This window comes from Dromaius novaehollandiae, chromosome 2, assembly GCF_036370855.1.
Source record: "Dromaius novaehollandiae isolate bDroNov1 chromosome 2, bDroNov1.hap1, whole genome shotgun sequence".
NCBI lineage: Eukaryota > Metazoa > Chordata > Aves > Casuariiformes > Dromaiidae > Dromaius > Dromaius novaehollandiae.
The window spans coordinates 132,911,907-132,928,635 of NC_088099.1; the positions used below are offsets into that span (position 1 = coordinate 132,911,907).

Sequence of the window (16,729 nt, forward strand, 5' to 3'; positions counted from 1 at the left end):
AAGCCAGTTTGAGTAAGTTGTATACATCCCTTTTTGTGCCTAACAAAGGTATTTAGTACAGATCTTGGAAAAATTTCACTGTCAAAACTTGGCTTTCGTGTAGCAATGCTTCAAGCGGCAAATACTCACCCAGAGTACTTGTGTCAGTTCAGTGATCCACTCTGCCTAAGCAGTGCTTGGCAAGCAGAGGGGGTTTGTTATGTGGACTTACTCTTTCAGTTCAGCTTTAATGGTACAATTGTCCCAGCGTACGGTATGCCACTGCAACCTTCCTCTGAAGAAAAATCTTTAGGCTCTGTATTTTGACTGGATTTATGTGATAAGACTGTTCACATTCCCTAAAATTATAAAGCATGATCAGGGCCTAATTCTGTTCTTATTTTTGGAAAAAGCAAATTGGTTTAATGTTATTAATTTTCAGACCATATTGATGGTCACAGTCCCTCAGTTTCCATTGTTCATTATATATGTATTTGATTAGAGAAGGAGAAGAATTAGTTACTACCAATATTATTCCAATGAGCCTGATGAATGTTCTCTGCTTATTAGACTCCAATCCTTAGAGTATATAAATAACAGATATTGCAAATGTGTGAATATGTATATGGGCACATGTGGGCATAACTATGCAGAGTGAGAGAAAGCAATCCATCAGTAATATGAAGTTCCATTAGGCTGATCTTTCTGTAGTTTATTTGACTTAATACTCTAATCTCTTCTTATTAGATACTAAAATCCTGACTGTGCAACACACACTGATTAAATCATTCTCATATATAAAAGAGCATCTTCAGAGCTGATGCATAGCCAGACAAGTGCCCACTCCATGACACTTCAAATATTACTCTAAAGGATGTTCTTTTCTCTTGCAGAACCTGGGAAGAAGGGAAAGTCCTTATCTTTGATGACTCTTTTGAACATGAAGTATGGCAGGATGCTGAAAATTATCGCCTGATATTCATTGTTGATGTGTGGCACCCTGAGTTAACAGCACAACAGAGACGCACCCTTCCTGCTATTTAAGGGTATACTTCTGATGTGAAGAACAGAGGAGCTTTAACTCTTTGGAGTATGCAGATAGAATCATGCAGGATTAACTTGTCCGGCATATGGAAAATACTAATATTTTAAGGATTAGAAGATATGAAAGAGACATTTTACAGTGACAAAGGACTTAAAGAAAAATAATAAAAAAAAGTTATTTTGTTACATACTGATTCAGCACTGAGATGACAGTATTGTTTTGCTGGCTGCAAGTTCCAATATACGAATCTTGTCAGCCTAAGAGCAGTAGGTCTGGATTTTCAAGCTGTGGAATGTGCAGATGTTTTTGCCATGCCTATGTGATGCATATAAAAGCAATTGGTCAGTCACAGGCCTGGCCATGTTGAAGCACAAGATTTGCAGTCCTACATCCCGGAAATACTTACCAGGTTTTTATCTGTTTTATCAATGTGTATGATATTTATAAACATATGCACACAATCAACTTTGAAAATCAGTTATGCAGTTGTAATGTTAACTGCTTTACGCATAAAACATGTCCATATATTATCAACTGTAGATAATGTGAATGGGTTGTGTGTCTTTGTATTTTTCTACCTGAGTAACTGTATTTTTCTATCATAATTATGAATAGATCCTCTGCTTTAATCAACCACTATTTTTTAAAAAACAATATATGTATAAGTGCTTCTCTAGCTATTAGCAAAAGAACACTGTATATGAGTAGATTTCATTTTTGCCATATGTGGCCTTCTCTTGCCTGCCTGGAAATGCAATCAGAAACTTGCATTATCAACTTCCTAGTGAAGTTTTGTTTTCCTAAAACAAAGTAGTTCTCTTAGCTAGCAGGTAGACTGCAGTTTTAGAATGTGATTTTGGAAGATGCTGAGCAAAGGTGACAACTGTAGATGCAGATCTGAAGGTACTTGACAGAATTGAGGATTATATGGTGAACTGCTGTTCCTCCTGTCGTTACTAAAGTTTGTGTTATGATAACCCTTTTCTAGCCAGCCAGAGTGTGAGGCATCTCCTTTCAGGGGCTCCTTCTAGGGTGACCTTGAGTGGTTGTTCAACAGAAAAAAATCTAGGAAGAATTTCTTGAGCTAAGAGCAGACAAACAAGGTCTAACTTGGATTCCTGCTAGGATGCAGAGCAGACAAAGAGCTGGAAGAGCTTTTCTCAAGGTATTAACTTGTATTCTGCTGCCAGCATCCTACAGAGTGGTATAATGATCACTTAAATGAGCTAACAGTGTGCTCGCTGTCTTGAAATGTATGAAAAAATATTGAAGTAATCTTATCGCAGTACAGTTTACAGTATACTCTGTATTTGCTATCTTGAATTTCCTGTATGGTAAAATGGCCTTATTTTCAAGAAAGAAATCTGGTTGGATGTTTAAGCAGTTTGCTGGCCTTTTGGCATGGTACTGTTTTGTGGGAGACAGAGGGCACAGGCCCCTCAGCTGTTAGCACTAACACGGGGGAGAGACCCAAGGTTGCACTGATGAAGTTTATGGCAGGCTCTTATCCACTCTTGTGCCAAACCAGCCACATGCGGACAGGCACACTAGGGTGCTCAGTGTTACCGAGCCTGTGGCATCATTACTGAGGGCTTGTGAGAGACAGGTGCTAAGCAAGGAGACAGAGAGGTTACTTAAATTCTTTGCAGCTTTGGCTTTGTTGTTCAAAAAGCACTGAATTATTGGTAGTTTTGTATTGCTAAGAGACTACATCATGGTACCGGAGTACTGTATGCACTACAGCATATGCTACAGATCAGAATATCACATTTGCTGATGCAAAATACAGATAAGAGCCTTGCATTCCTATAAACCAAATGCTTTTCAGATTTTGTATTTTATTAAGTACTTAAATCATGTAATGCCACAGAACGCCTAGTACTTGTGCCATAAATTGCTGTAACTAGTTTCTGGAGGTGTGCACTTTAATTTCCTTTTTGACTATTAAAAATCAATAAGACACTCTTATAAACCCTCTCTGATCAAGGGTCAGTTTTAGATAGCTATGATAATTAGGCTTTAATGTGTTGTCTGTATCAAAATTATACTGACACCATCATCTACAAAAAAGAACAATTCACAATTAATTGTCATGAGAACTGAAAAGATTTATATGAGTTTAGAAAATATAAAAATACATTTGGAAAGCTTTAGGAGATTCATATGAAAAACTGGAAATAAGGTACTCATTATTGCTCATAGTAAAAATGAAAAAAGTTTCTCTCAATCGCGGTTGAGTCAGAGATTGTATTTTGTATCTCTGTAAAGTGATCAAGCAGTACAAATTATGAATTTTTTTGTAATTCTGTAACACAAAGACAGTAGTTTAAAGAATGAATCAAGAAATGTTTAAATCAAAATTTATGTTTTAGGAATATTTGTATTAATAACGCGTTGTAGTTTCTATAGCTCACACTAAACACTCCTTAGTAAAGGAGTGGTAAACATTTTGGAGCTTTATTTATAAAGAAGTCATGCTGTGCTTCAGATTGTTTTGTTGTGCCTTTGACGTCTTGTGCTTTATCTTTTCAGATTACAACTGGCAAATAGATCAAAGCAATCTGCACAAAATGTGTGTATGCCAGGGTAGTATGTTTATTAAATTGTGTAGTGACATATTGGGCATTTTAAATCTTAAATGCCTTGAATGCGACAAGATGGATTATGAATAGCTTCTGTAATACTGAAGTGATTCTACTCTATGCTTACCTGTCAAGGAGCTGACAGCATTTTTTTTTGTTAGATACAGTTATTGGTTTAGCTATACACGTGGTGAGGATATGTAGCAAATTACAGAAGTTATTCCATAAGTGCTATATCATTTTAGGTATTTCTGTTTGTCAACCAGTATTCCATCCTGAAAAAGCCTTTCAACATTGGAAATGCCAATGGAAGAAATGAATGAAAATGCTTTTTTAAATGGATAACAATCTTAATTTAAATATTTTTTGTTCTTCAGATTTATTTACAGTGGGCAACTGCCAGAGAAGGGCAATATAGTCTCCTGTTTGTAAGGCAGTACTTACTAGTCAGGATGTTAGGAGCTGGAGTTGGACTCCTTCCTGCCTGTACTCCTTCCGTTGTACTTGCAAGCACAAAGTCTATATAAGATCTTACAGTTAAGTACAGATAGATATACAAGGTACCATATGTATTTATTCACGTCTCCGTTAAAACTTTAACTAATTCTAACCCTTTTTGAGATTTAATCCTTAAGGATTAGATCTCAGTGATATTCAGATTGTTTGCACATAACAGCTCCCACTTGAATAAACGGTGACTGTTACAGGTAGTCACAAAGATTCCCACTTCCCATTGTGTCAGTGTTGTTTCTCTTACTTGTGATTACAAGATTCTTGTGAGAGCACCATTCCAGTGGCAGTAGAGGTAAGTGTATTAACAGAGAAAATTGCAAACCAAAGTATCTCTTCATTAATGCTGCAGTATAGTATGCAATATTTTTGGTCTTTTTTTTGTTTCTTTTTTGTTTTTTTACTTTCTGCTTTAAGCAAGTTCTCTGGGGCAAATCTTTGTTTCTTTGAGACTTCATGAGCCTAGGGAAGGAAAGGGAGTTGAGTCCTGTTAGCAGGAGTGGACATCCCAGTTTTCTGCAATAGGTGCTGATGCTAGGAGAAGGGGAATGGAAGAAACCCCAAAGATAAATGGGCTCAGTTGTCTTATTTGTTTAATGTTTCTGCAAGCTTCTGAGTATCTGCCTCTTTTACTGACTTCTGTATTTCCCTGCTGGGAGCATCCACTGTCTTAAGGACTTGTTCTGTATCATGGAGGTCAGGCTTTGTATCAATAACATACTGCTGTGGAAGAAGCTTATCCTGAATTGGGTTATCCTGTATGAATACTAGCAGGTAAATCCCACATGTGTTAAATGGGATCTGGCAGAATGTCCTTTCTGCTCAATGTAGGCATAAAATGTTGTGGTAGGCAGAGGGAACATTTTGTCACCCCATTCATTAGGGCTGGCCGTGTCCAACTGAACTGTATCATCCCTTCAGTGTCTCACTTAGGAGTTCAGTGGGTGTTCCAGAGGCATATTAAAAACCATTATGGTGCCCATTATCATCTCATTATATATATATATGGTTTACGCTACTTCCTTTGACATGCTGGTGCCAACCACTTGCTCTAATGATTGCCAATGTATGACAATTAAATTGAAGACAAAAGGTATGTACAGTATTTGTAACTGTTTTAGGAAATAAAGTCACTGCACATGCAATTTGATAACGGTTTTTCTTTTATTTCTTTAGTCTGGCTTCCATTTCAGTGAAGAGATGGGACTCCTTTTGCAGGTAGAGCAAATAGAGAAATAACAAACTGATCTTTGGCATTTCAGTTCTTCTGTTCTGTTCTTTCATATTTCCTTCTAGCAGAAGCTTATACTAAATAATTAATTTTAAAGTTTTCCTTTTCCATTTTAACCACAGCCCACATCTGCAATTAGCATACCCCTCTGGCTACACCTTCCACTGACTGCAGGAGGGAGGAGGGTTAAATGGCTCTGCAGAGCTTTCATTTGCAGTTGTGACCTAAATGAAAAAATCTGGACTGAGCCATTAATCACTGATGAATGTGTCCAGTGAGTCTCCCTACCACCCCCTTTCACACACACATGCACACACGCACACACACATGCACGCACACATCTTACTAGCAGGCTGCAGAGTTGCCTGTGGAAAAACACATCGTTAAAATTAAATAATTGCATTTCAAATTGTGTGTGTCTGCTGCCGACATAGCTCATTACATTTAGCTGACAGTTTTATAAGGGCTTCAAAAGTTAAGAATAATTTTTGATGGATACTGAAATAAGTGACCCCTATAAGCAGTGTGGATGATGCAATCAGAGTGTGTTGTGTTGATTCGCGTTATATTGGCATTGATTTTTTTTTTAATTAAAAAAGGAAGCACAAATCCTTCCATAAAACTAAAGCATGTTGGAAATGCTGTTATTTCTGCCCTCTGAATTACATTAAACTGCCAATTACAGTGCACATTTTAAATTTGAGATGCTTTTCTTTAAAATACATTTAACCTTAGCTTCTGTAAAACTGAGCATCCCTGCTGGAGATTTCAAGAAAACTTCTACTGACACACCCTGGTTTCTTTAAACAAAAAATGCAATCCCATTATTTCCAATATTTTAATGCCATAAATCAAAAAAAAATGAAGAAACGAATTTTTTGTTTATGGACAGGCTCCTGCTTTTTCATCCTTTGCATCCTGTGTCAAAAGAAATTTCTGCCTTTTTGTTCAGCTTTGGCCACACAGATAGATGGCTGATGACAGTTGTTACTTGGTCTAGAAAAATGAAGGAGGACCTGTTTTCAAGCAAGATGTGTGTGTGCATGTGTGTGTGCAAAGTGTGTCAAGTGCTCTGTGAGTTTCTGGTACTGTAGTCTGTTAATGTAGTTGTGGGTGTTCAGTGATTTGGAACTCAATCCAGAGCCAGCAGCGGCTGGGTGTTCTCGTTTTCACCTTGGTCTTCATGTTTCAGCGTGCCGGCTTCCACTACAGACTGAGACCTGAAAGCAAGAACATGCACATGCTCACAATGACTGCTGCAGAAATAGCAACCTTCTTGGAATCCCTTTGCCTTATTTGCTGATCTTTGTTTTTGCCTATTTTCACATTTCAAATAAATGTTTAGGTATTGCATTTTATTTTATTTATATTTCAGATTGCTCCGAAATATTTGGCGTTTAGCTACTATCCACAATACTGAATGTACTCAATAACTTAAAGGCCTGATCCTGAGAGACCATGAGATCTGTCAGTGTTTAATGCCTTCCTTGAGAAAATTGCTTGTGCAACTGCTTAATGGATTAGTGGCATAAGCAGAGTTATTTGCACAAGTGTTTGTAGGAGTGAGGCTCAGTTCAGGCTTGTAACAAATCTTGAGATTGGCAAGTAGATAAATTGCATTTTACTGATGCAGGGGTCTAAGGGGCACAACTTCCATGAGTGACCCAAGATCAATGAAGAAGACAGAATTAATATGACAACTAGGGACTTTGGGGTATGCCCAGTCCTGCAATTTGTCTCTTTGTCTATGTCCTTGAAGTAGAACCTTATTCAGGGATAGTCCATTTGAATTCATTTTTGTCTTCAAGGTGAGAAACATAGTTTATCCTTTACTGCTAATGGACAAAAACAGCAGAGCAAATGAATAAATGCTATATAAAGTGGAGTGTCAAGATTTCTTGCAGTAACAAAAGCTGAAGGAGTTTAAACTATTGGGAAAATTCAAGACAGATTCATTTTCAGAGGTGTACTCCAGTGTCTGCTTACTGAGCCATAGAAGGAAGAACTGATGCATTTATTTGTTACAGAGATTCATTATCCTTCTTTTTAGCCATTTGGGATAGAAGTTGTCTCCCAGTTTGGAGTGGGCAATGAGTTTTAGGGTAAAATCACTGTGAATCAGGAAATTCCAAAAAAAAGGGGGAACTTCAAAAATTAAAAAAGGTAGCAGTAGAATCATCCATCCCAGGCATTTACATTTTGCATAGTACAGTTTTAGAGAAGCAATTTTCTCATGGATAACTTTTAGAATTAGGGTAATTCATTTACCTATATGTGTTTGTAGTTCTCAGTTCTTCATTATGGTAACCTCCATTTAAGCCTTAGCTATTTTGCGAGATTAGATATCATTTCTCTTTTGATAAGAATAATTAATAAATGGCATCCTTTGATACTGCAAAATTTGATCAGGACTCAATGCCACAACTGTGAATAACCTTTATGATTTTTTTTTATTATTCTCATGCCTGAAACTTTTATTAAAAGTGAATAAATAAATAAATATCTCCAAACAGAAAACCTGGATGCTTAATGGGAAGGTTTTATGCCAAAGTTTTCAAAGAAAAAATATTTGCCCCAAATTTTTCAGTGTATTTTTACAGCAATGTCACATGCATAATGTTTATGGCTCTATTTTAATATAAAAAGTAGCTGATTCAAGAGATTATGCAAAATGACAATTTACATATTTCTAGCATATGGTAGCAAAAGCTAATCATGTGGCTTTGAAAATTATACAAAATGAATTCAAATCATAAAAACAGTTTGTTTTCTTTCCTGGACTGACAGATTAAATTATTATTAAATAGGCCCCAATTAACACTTTTACCTGTGTTTTGTTTATGCCTGACCCACTGCACTAAAAAGAATATAAATCGTCACAAAGTCATCACAGCATTGGCCAACATACAATAGAAAGTTTCTTCTCTAAGTCAAACGGGAAAAATCTCACAGTTGCCAAATGGTGCCTTTTGTGACCACAGCTGATTATCTCTGCTCTCATCTCATTACAGAAATGATTTTCTTGTGTCTATACGAGCAAGATACTGCTCCCCCCATGCTGGTATTCAAATGCCTGCCAGATTAGAAGCCACGTAATTCCAAACTCTGCGTGCGGGTCCCACACTGCTGCTGCTTCATACAGAGCCAGAAAAACTGGAGCATCTAGTAAATGCATTACAGCCCACCTGACCCCCAAATTCAAGACACTGATTGATTCAAATGCTATGCCCAGCCCTCCTGAATAATATGAAGACGGGTCCAACTGAAGCATTAGTATTTGCCCAGTTCCACAGCAGCAATAATCTCTCTCTCTTCTTTTTGTCCCTAGAAGCTGCTTTGCCACCTGTCCTAATACAGACGGTTCAGACCTCTCTCTTGGGCTTTCTAACACTTAAATTCAGCTTATCCCAAAGGGAACAGTAATGATTTAAACAATTATCACTACTTTTTGATCTTGACAATATCACTAAGGCACCACAACAAAAGACCTGCTGTCCTGCTTATATTTCTACTTTCCAAATGAGTCAGTTTTTCATTTGCTGAAAAACATTCCCAGATTTTTTTACACTTAAATTTTAGGGAGAATAAAAAATAAAATGACTCAGTTCTCCACAAGATTCTAAAATACTTTTTCAGATACCTCAATTATGGTAAATATCTGCCAGATGCTCAGCAAAGCCTATGGACAATATATATTAATGCAGCTCACAGCCTTCTGTGACAACTCAGCATGAGAGACCTAGAACATCCTAGAATATACTGTCTATAGCTATGCTTTATTTAATGACAAAGAAAAGATGTGATTTGCAGTAGGCTGCCTTTATACAAAGCGTTATTAATTGACCATATTTTGTGACTAAGAAAGTTAATACAAGACAAATACCTATTTGGAAAAAAACGAATCCTATACACTGGTTTTCTGCTGCTTTCATGTATCTAGCACATGTATTCAGTCCAAGAAAAACAGCGTGTTCTAGGTAAGCTCTAGGTCACACAGTATTTAGGGATTTTGTATCCTGACTACAGTATTACAGCTACGGGTAAGGCTAGTTTTCTGTTTTAAAAGTACTGCTACCCGTTTGAACTGCATGCATTTTCTTCAGAGGACTTTACAATCAGTTTTCAAATTTTTAAGTAGAATCTGATCATACAGGTTCCCAAATTCTTCAAAAGGCATCTAGATATCTACTTCCACCTGAACATCCTGTTGAAAAATAAACTGCAGTCAGGTACCAAAGTGTAGGTACCAAAGTGCCTCTGCCCAGCTAGGTCCATGTAATTTGCAACACTCTTTTCATTAAAAAAACGGTTTCTTGTACAACAATTTAAGCCACTTTGATGTATAATGGTAATTGAGCAGTACAGAACTTTTCATTTTTGACAAGCTGGGTTTAAGCCTCTAAATGCTGAGGATACTGCTCTGTCAGTAGCATATTGCAAATAAAAGTTCACAATACCAGAAAAAGCATTTTTTTGCTGCCTTTTAGTTTCAACATGAATAAATACCTGATGTGAGGGAGTAAAGACAACAGAGCCAGACTCTTCTCAGTGGTATCCAGTCAAAGTGCAAGAGGCATTAGGCACAAATTGAAACACAGGAAACTCCATTTAAACATCAGAAAAAAAAAAAAACATTTTTACTGCAGGGGTGGTCGAAGACTGGGAGCGGTTACCCAGAGAGGCTGGGGAATCTCTATCTTTGGAGATATTCAAAACTCAGCTGGAGACATGGTCCTGGGCAGCCTGCTCTCAGTGATCCTGCTTGAGCAGGCGGCTGGACCAGACGGTCCCCAGAGGTCCCTGCCAACCTCCGCGATTCTGCGACTGGCCAAGACTCCTGTCATTCATAGAAGTACCAGCTGCTCTGCACCATCCCACTTAGTGTTTCTGTCTCCTGACAGGGAAATGATTTTCTCTCCACACTCATTTCGCCTGTGACCTGTCCAGTGTAACTATAACTTACGTTGCCAACTTTAACAGTGTAGATGAGGTACAGTTGCTACATGTAGCTGCTTACTGCCATTTGAGGCACCCTAGAGCACCCAAGACATCCTTCTATGGCTGACAGTTATGACCCAGGACTTCATAGAAGGAGTAGCAGGTGGAGGTCAAGGGGACATCACAGTGCCTAAAATAACATGAGGTGCCCCTATTTAGGCAGCAGAACCCTACCCTGTGCCTTGTTTCTGCAGGACAAATGTAACCAGTTCACCATGTTCAAGCCATGTTCGCGTCACCTGGGCGGAAGATGAGCTAATCACCTAAACAGGAAACACTAATTGCATTAGCCTTCTCCGATCACTATCTGAGGAGACTTCAGTTTCTTGTGTTGCGATTCATCTCACCATCAGACATCGATGGACACCATATGTTCCCTTTTTAACTGACAGAGAAAAATAAGCATTCTTAGGGTGCAATTCATTTGACTTATTTTAAACACCTGCATTAGGTTAGATGGGTCACATCCACATCTCTTCTGACCATTAAGGGAGCATAAAAAATTAGCTCTCCTGCAGATGTCTAAGTTTGGTCCGAGGAATCCCATCAGGGTGCCGGCTTCACTTCAAAGTTTACCAAATTTATATTCCTCTAGCCTTATAAATAGTGTTTTTCATCACTGTGTTTTGTGATACTGCAATTCACCACTCACTGCCTGAGCTGTAAATCTCAGCTTTGCACTAGCAGCCCAACTCAAAATAGAGTTTTGGATCACATACCTTCATCAGTGCTCTAGGCTCTAGGGAAAGGCTGAAGAAGGAAAAAAAATTCAAGCTGTCTGAGCACTCATGTTGAATTGTACAGACGCTTTGCTCTTGACTTCCCACAGTAAAGGACTGTACCTATTTTTGAAAGTGCTTCTGGGAAAAATTGGTCAAAACAAGGATGTCCTGACTGACTGTTGGCTTGAACACTTTAATCGTGTTCCCTGCCTCCTGCTGCATCCACACTGGGATGTGGGAATTGTACATTACTTCAAAATCAAGAGCTAGTAAAACTGACTTGTTCTGCATGCATTTCAGGTCATGTTGGTACCTGTTAATGTTATATACATCTAGCATGAGTCAGAGTCAGAAACTTGAACCATGTTCCATGTAAAAATTGCCTGAAATTGTTGCTACACTGAGAAAGAAAGTAAAAGTACGAAGCTAGCCAAAGCAGAACACTGCACTGGGTCCTTACAGTCAACTGATCAAGCCAGATTCTCATTCACCCTCAAGCTGAGATCTGCATAGAAACAGGAGCAGTTTATGAAGATGGTTGTTTTTGTTCACGGGGATAAAATCTGCTTTCTCCGAAAGGGGAGAGCATTCTCCATCCCTGGAGGCTTTACCTCTCTTAAGGTTAGTCTGTAATGTTCACTGATTGCTCATATAATAGTACAACTTCAGATGCTCTTTGCCCTACTGGTATGGTAAATCATGCCTTTTCAGTGTAATACAAAATAAACTTCAGTATCTAATGTATCTCATTTTATTTTTTTCTTAGAAAGCCATTAGAAGTATTTATTCTTCTGTCAGACAATCACAACACTTGGTGCTTGCTAAAGAGCAGTCCATTTAAATAAGTTCTTAATAGGATTTTTTTTTTCCCTTCACTGCTGTATTATCCTGTTCCATGTCAAGGAAAATACTACATGGGCTGTTTTGTCAGAGTCTAACCTGTGACCTTGCACAAGGTCTCTCAGTCTGTGTCTATTTTATCAGACCAGTGGACACTATATTTTAGACTTGGACAGAAGTTAAGAAGATATTAAAGAGCAGGAACTGCGCTTTGAACCAGATGGATGGTGTTCGGACTTGCATCTTTTTTTTTTTTTTTAATGGATTTAGATGCAGTGAAAATTGCATACAGAATCTGCTGGCATTTTGAAGTGGGTCCCTGCAATAAGCCCGCGTACCAGAATATAACAGGTACAGTCATACAGCAAGCGTCAAGCATAGCATGCAATGAAGTCATTAGTCAAGTAGTCTTCCTGAGATGCAAAACTGGTAATTCAGCAGCTATATGATTTTTCCATTTGACTCTAACCACATCTTCTGAGCAGCACTGCAGTAAAACCAGCTCAAAACTTAAAGACACTTAAAGCATAGAATGCACTGACTTAAAGCCCTCATATTGTTCATGGGTTACCCATATCCTAGTCCTTGTTCTGATGAATATTTAACTATTAACACCAAGTGGAACACGTTCCACAATTTAAGAGGCAATATTTCCTGCATAATGTAGCCACAACTGCCTCACATGCATTTTATGCTGCTTACTCACCTGAAATGTGGCACATGTTCTGCATGTGCCTGAGCTTTGGAATTATAAACAAACATTTCTGAATTCCAAACCTTGTGGCTTTCTCCCTTTACCAACTAAAGCTGTCCAATAACTGGTTTTGGAAGATATTTGGGGGAGCTGGTTGAGTTAAAATTTAACACAAGTAAATAGTTGCTTGTATCACATAGATAAAGTTACTGTGTAAGGCCTTACCCTGGCAGACCCTATATTTGTATTTAACACCATGCATGCAGGAGACTTAGCTCCTGTAAAAATATATCATGGGGACTGTGGGCCAGGGTGCTAAGTAGGTAGCAGATAAGTCAATGACTTATCTAGAGCCTAATTTCCCAGGCTAGTTGGCCTTGCTTAGGAGAGCAAAACCCAAATGGAAAGAGAAATGAATTCTCACTCTCACTCCTGAAGCATGAATACCATGTGAATGTGCTCCATTTAAAATGTCAATCAAAACCTCCATGGTGGTTTTACCGTTCAGCAAGACTATTTGGAAGTCTGGAAAATCCAAAAAACCGAGTTGTTTCTCCAGTAGGTCAACCATATTTTTCAAATGACAACACTGCATGTTTATGTATGTACATCAATATCTAGGACAGCAGATGGCTTTATGTGTGTGTGGCCATTTCAATGCAACTACCTAAAATTCAGTCAAAAAACATACAAAAAGAGAGGATGAAGGCCTTTTAGCTGCATTGATTTCAGAAAGCTCCCGTCAGACTGCAGCTGAAGTGAATCAGCTCACAGGAATTGACATCTGTTGGGTATCACTTTTGTTTCCTATAAAAAATAAAATACTAAAATCCAGCACTGAGCTCAGTAATTGTCAGTCCATCATGACATGCTTGCCTTAAAGGCCGACTTGCAGTTCTCTGATCCCTCATTTTATGCTGCTTTTCACTACAGCAATGCTGATGTGCTGTAGCTCACAGGAGCAAAGATATATTACATTTGTGCTGGGCTTCATTTGGACAGTTTTGTGGAGGAAAGAGGAGGGTGGCTTTTTCTTTCCAAGTGCAAGAGGCTTCAAGCCTCTCAAAGTGACACACTATAACCAATCAATCAGATCACATTGTGTGACTCTATTCATCTACCTCTCACCTCCCATCTGCTCATTTCCCTCTAATTCCCTTCCCATTTCACCAGCACATCAGGGCTGTTCATCTCCCAATCATTCACCCCTTTTACAGAGCATAATAAGCAGAGAAAACATTTTTTTTAAATCACGCCCATGAATTTTTTTTTATTGACAAAGTCTGAGGGACACTTCTTTCAGCCCCTCCACGCCCTCCATCAGACTGCATAATAGGGTGCAGCATCCGAGAGTGTGCTCCGCAACACACCTCAAGAGCATGTGCTTATCAGGTGGAAAAAAAAGTACCTCTCCCACCCCGCAATTACAGAATCAATGAAGATGCACAGACTTGAAGACCTTGTGATAAAAGATACTCTTTTAGTAATGAAAGCACTTGAAAATGAAATGCATGGGCAGTACATTTTGAAAGATGGGTATGTTCCCACAGGTGGTGCAGACAGATGCAGGCAAGCTCTGCTCAATAAGGCATCAACTTCAGTGCAGAAGCCATGAAGTGTGACTCTCTGCCCAGGCTAATAAGCCCTGCTGAAATCTCTTGCTAATTCAACTCTGCAGCTTCTGCACTTGCACTGGCTCATAGCTCTGCATTAACAGTGCAGCATGGTGCCATGAAGACCTGCCGACAGGGATGACTTTGCTACACCAACCGCAGCATTGCAAAGGGATGAACTAGCCTCAGCCTCTAGGGGTGTAGAGCTGAGCTGGTTAAGTGATCCACCTACACAGGGGATGACACAGGACTAAAACACAGGTGTCCTAACTCCCAGTCCAGTGCTTCATCCTACAGAACAACAGTGATGGTGACAAGCTGCTGTGCTTCCCAGACGGGATCTGTCTTTTTAGCAGATGTGACAGCAGTGACCATCTTTCTCCACAGTGGTTAGCACACCTAGGGGTGCACACGTAGGCAGAGGTCTCCGAGTAGTACCTCAGCATGTCAAAACTGGGGGTGACCATGGCTGCGGATCTGTGCTTAGCTGCATATGTGAAGAGGTAACTATGAGTACATCTGCACTGCTAAAGAGGCGAGTGCCAGAGAGCGTACCCAGCACAAGACCCCTCATCCTCCAGACTGCTTACCTGCTAGCTCACTCCCTGCTCTCTCCTGAGGGTGAGCTCCAGACACTTCTCCCCACAGCAAACCCTAGGCATAGGTCAATGGGCATTTTACTGCAGGGTCTGCACCCAAAAAGCGGTATGAATGACACTACACCACATTTGGCTCCAACCCTGTCCCAGCTGGCTGTGCATTCTCAAAAGCCTCCCCCACACACACTCCAGTCCTTTATCACACACTGCAGGGAATGTAGTACATTTCCTTTGGTGTTTGCTATAAAAACAGTACTCTGGTGGGCTATGACACAGCTCTCAGATTACTGCAGATGTGTTGAAGCGGAAAAAAGCTCAGAAATGCTCAATCATTTGGCGTAAGACGTACAGCCTTGTGCCTTACAGCCACTGAGGCTCAGAGGAGAGAAAGACTATGCAGTGCAAATGCAGACTCCTATAGTAGAGGCGCTCCCTGAGCAACACAGACAAGAGTGAGTCTGTGCCGCTGATCTTGGAATTAAGGTTCACTCCTTTGGCTTTTTTCATTTATCAGTATAGATGATGTGCCCGATAGACCCTGCTCCCAAGTGCTTTAGAGTTCCTGTGTCAAGGTCTTGCCTTGGTCACATCCCAAGTCCATGGTAGAGAAAGGTGTGGGTGGGTGCTTATTCTCTCCATTTCCTTTTCCTGTAGACTGACTCCTCCACACTCTCTTTTTCACATAAAGAAAAATCAGTGCACCTGCTTCAGTAAGGCGCTCCTGGAAGACCCTTAGGCCCCAAGGGTGCAATATGTCATGCATCAAAAGGTGGGCCTAGTCATGAGGCTGAATAAAGACAACAGAGCAACGGCAGCCAGCACTAATTCACAGCTGATTCAGGAACAGCTGCTAAAAAACACCCAGAGTACGATATCCAAGCAAAGGAAATTCAGTCCATACACTGAAGAAAATCTGCATTTCCCACTTTGTGAATATCACACGCATAGGCACACACATGCACACAGACAATTCTCATCACCATTCCCACTTCTCCTGCTCATCCCCACTTCTTTTTCCACCAAGTGTGCTTCCTAGCCCAGCTGCTTCCAGTTCCTTAGCTCTGTCACTCCAGTCCTTTATTACTGCCTCATCTATCAGTCTGCCTTGTTGCTCCCATCCCTGTGGTCCCAGTTCCCAGTATCCCAGATGGTTCTTCCCTGAATCTTAGTCTCCTCAACACGGCATGCCAACCATAGGGAGGATGCAGCCCTGAGAGCAATCTTCCTGCTCCCAGGTCCTACATCACAAGCTTCCTGTTCCTAGTGGGAACAGCACTGCAGAAGGAAAGCAGCCCTGCAGATGTACTATTTAGGCTGGAAAGTCAAGCACTGAAACAGCAGGAAAAGCTGAAATGTAGGTTGTCAGAGCAGCATTCACTCAGCCCCCGTGTGCGGGGGCATTATGACCTTTGCATTACGACCCAGTTCCAGGAGCACGTACTGGTTTTTCTCAAAGGAGTCTTGCCTCTCTTAGTGCTCAGGGTAGACAGTGCTGAGTTAATAACTGGCTATTTATTTTACTTTCTCCTAGTGGTTCAGTGTGTGGCTCTGTGACACATTTGCTGTATATTATTCAAACCCTGCTCTGAGGATAGCCTTTGTTAATTCCCTCCTGAGCTTTTCTGTGGAGTTCATCAATGCAGTACTTGTGTGCCTCTTAAATGCTAACTCATTTACCTCCATAGCACTACTGCAAGGATTTTTTTTATTTCCATTTTGCATGTGGAAAGCTGACACACTGAGAGATTGAGGTCCAAATATTCCTCTAATGCAAGGTACCCATTTCCTAGTGCCTAGGGTCTGATTTTGCAGAGAGCTCAGCATTATATAGCAGTTTGTGTGTTCAAAGCACATATCCCATTGATTTCAGTTGCAGGCGAGTGCTGACCATTTCTGGAAATTAGACCCCAGAGTCT

General features: G+C 39.9%; 2 protein-coding genes across 12 annotated transcripts in view; one reads left to right on the top strand and one right to left on the bottom strand.

The window, feature by feature from the left end:
• Positions 1-5,269, top strand: part of ASPH (aspartate beta-hydroxylase) — a 117,953-nt gene extending 112,684 nt beyond the window's left edge. For all 11 annotated transcript variants that reach the window (XM_064507490.1, XM_064507481.1, XM_064507486.1 and 8 more), the window contains one exon: positions 873-5,269. In XM_064507490.1, the coding sequence (XP_064363560.1) occupies positions 873-1,023 (151 nt within the window). In that variant the 3' untranslated portion in view covers positions 1,024-5,269. The remainder of the gene's footprint in view (positions 1-872) is intronic.
• CLVS1 (clavesin 1) overlaps positions 5,262-16,729 on the bottom strand; it is a 101,335-nt gene continuing 89,867 nt past the window's right edge. Inside the window, exon 6 of the mRNA XM_026113922.2 lies at positions 5,262-6,567. Within this exon, the coding sequence (XP_025969707.1) occupies positions 6,480-6,567 (88 nt within the window). The 3' untranslated portion in view covers positions 5,262-6,479. The remainder of the gene's footprint in view (positions 6,568-16,729) is intronic.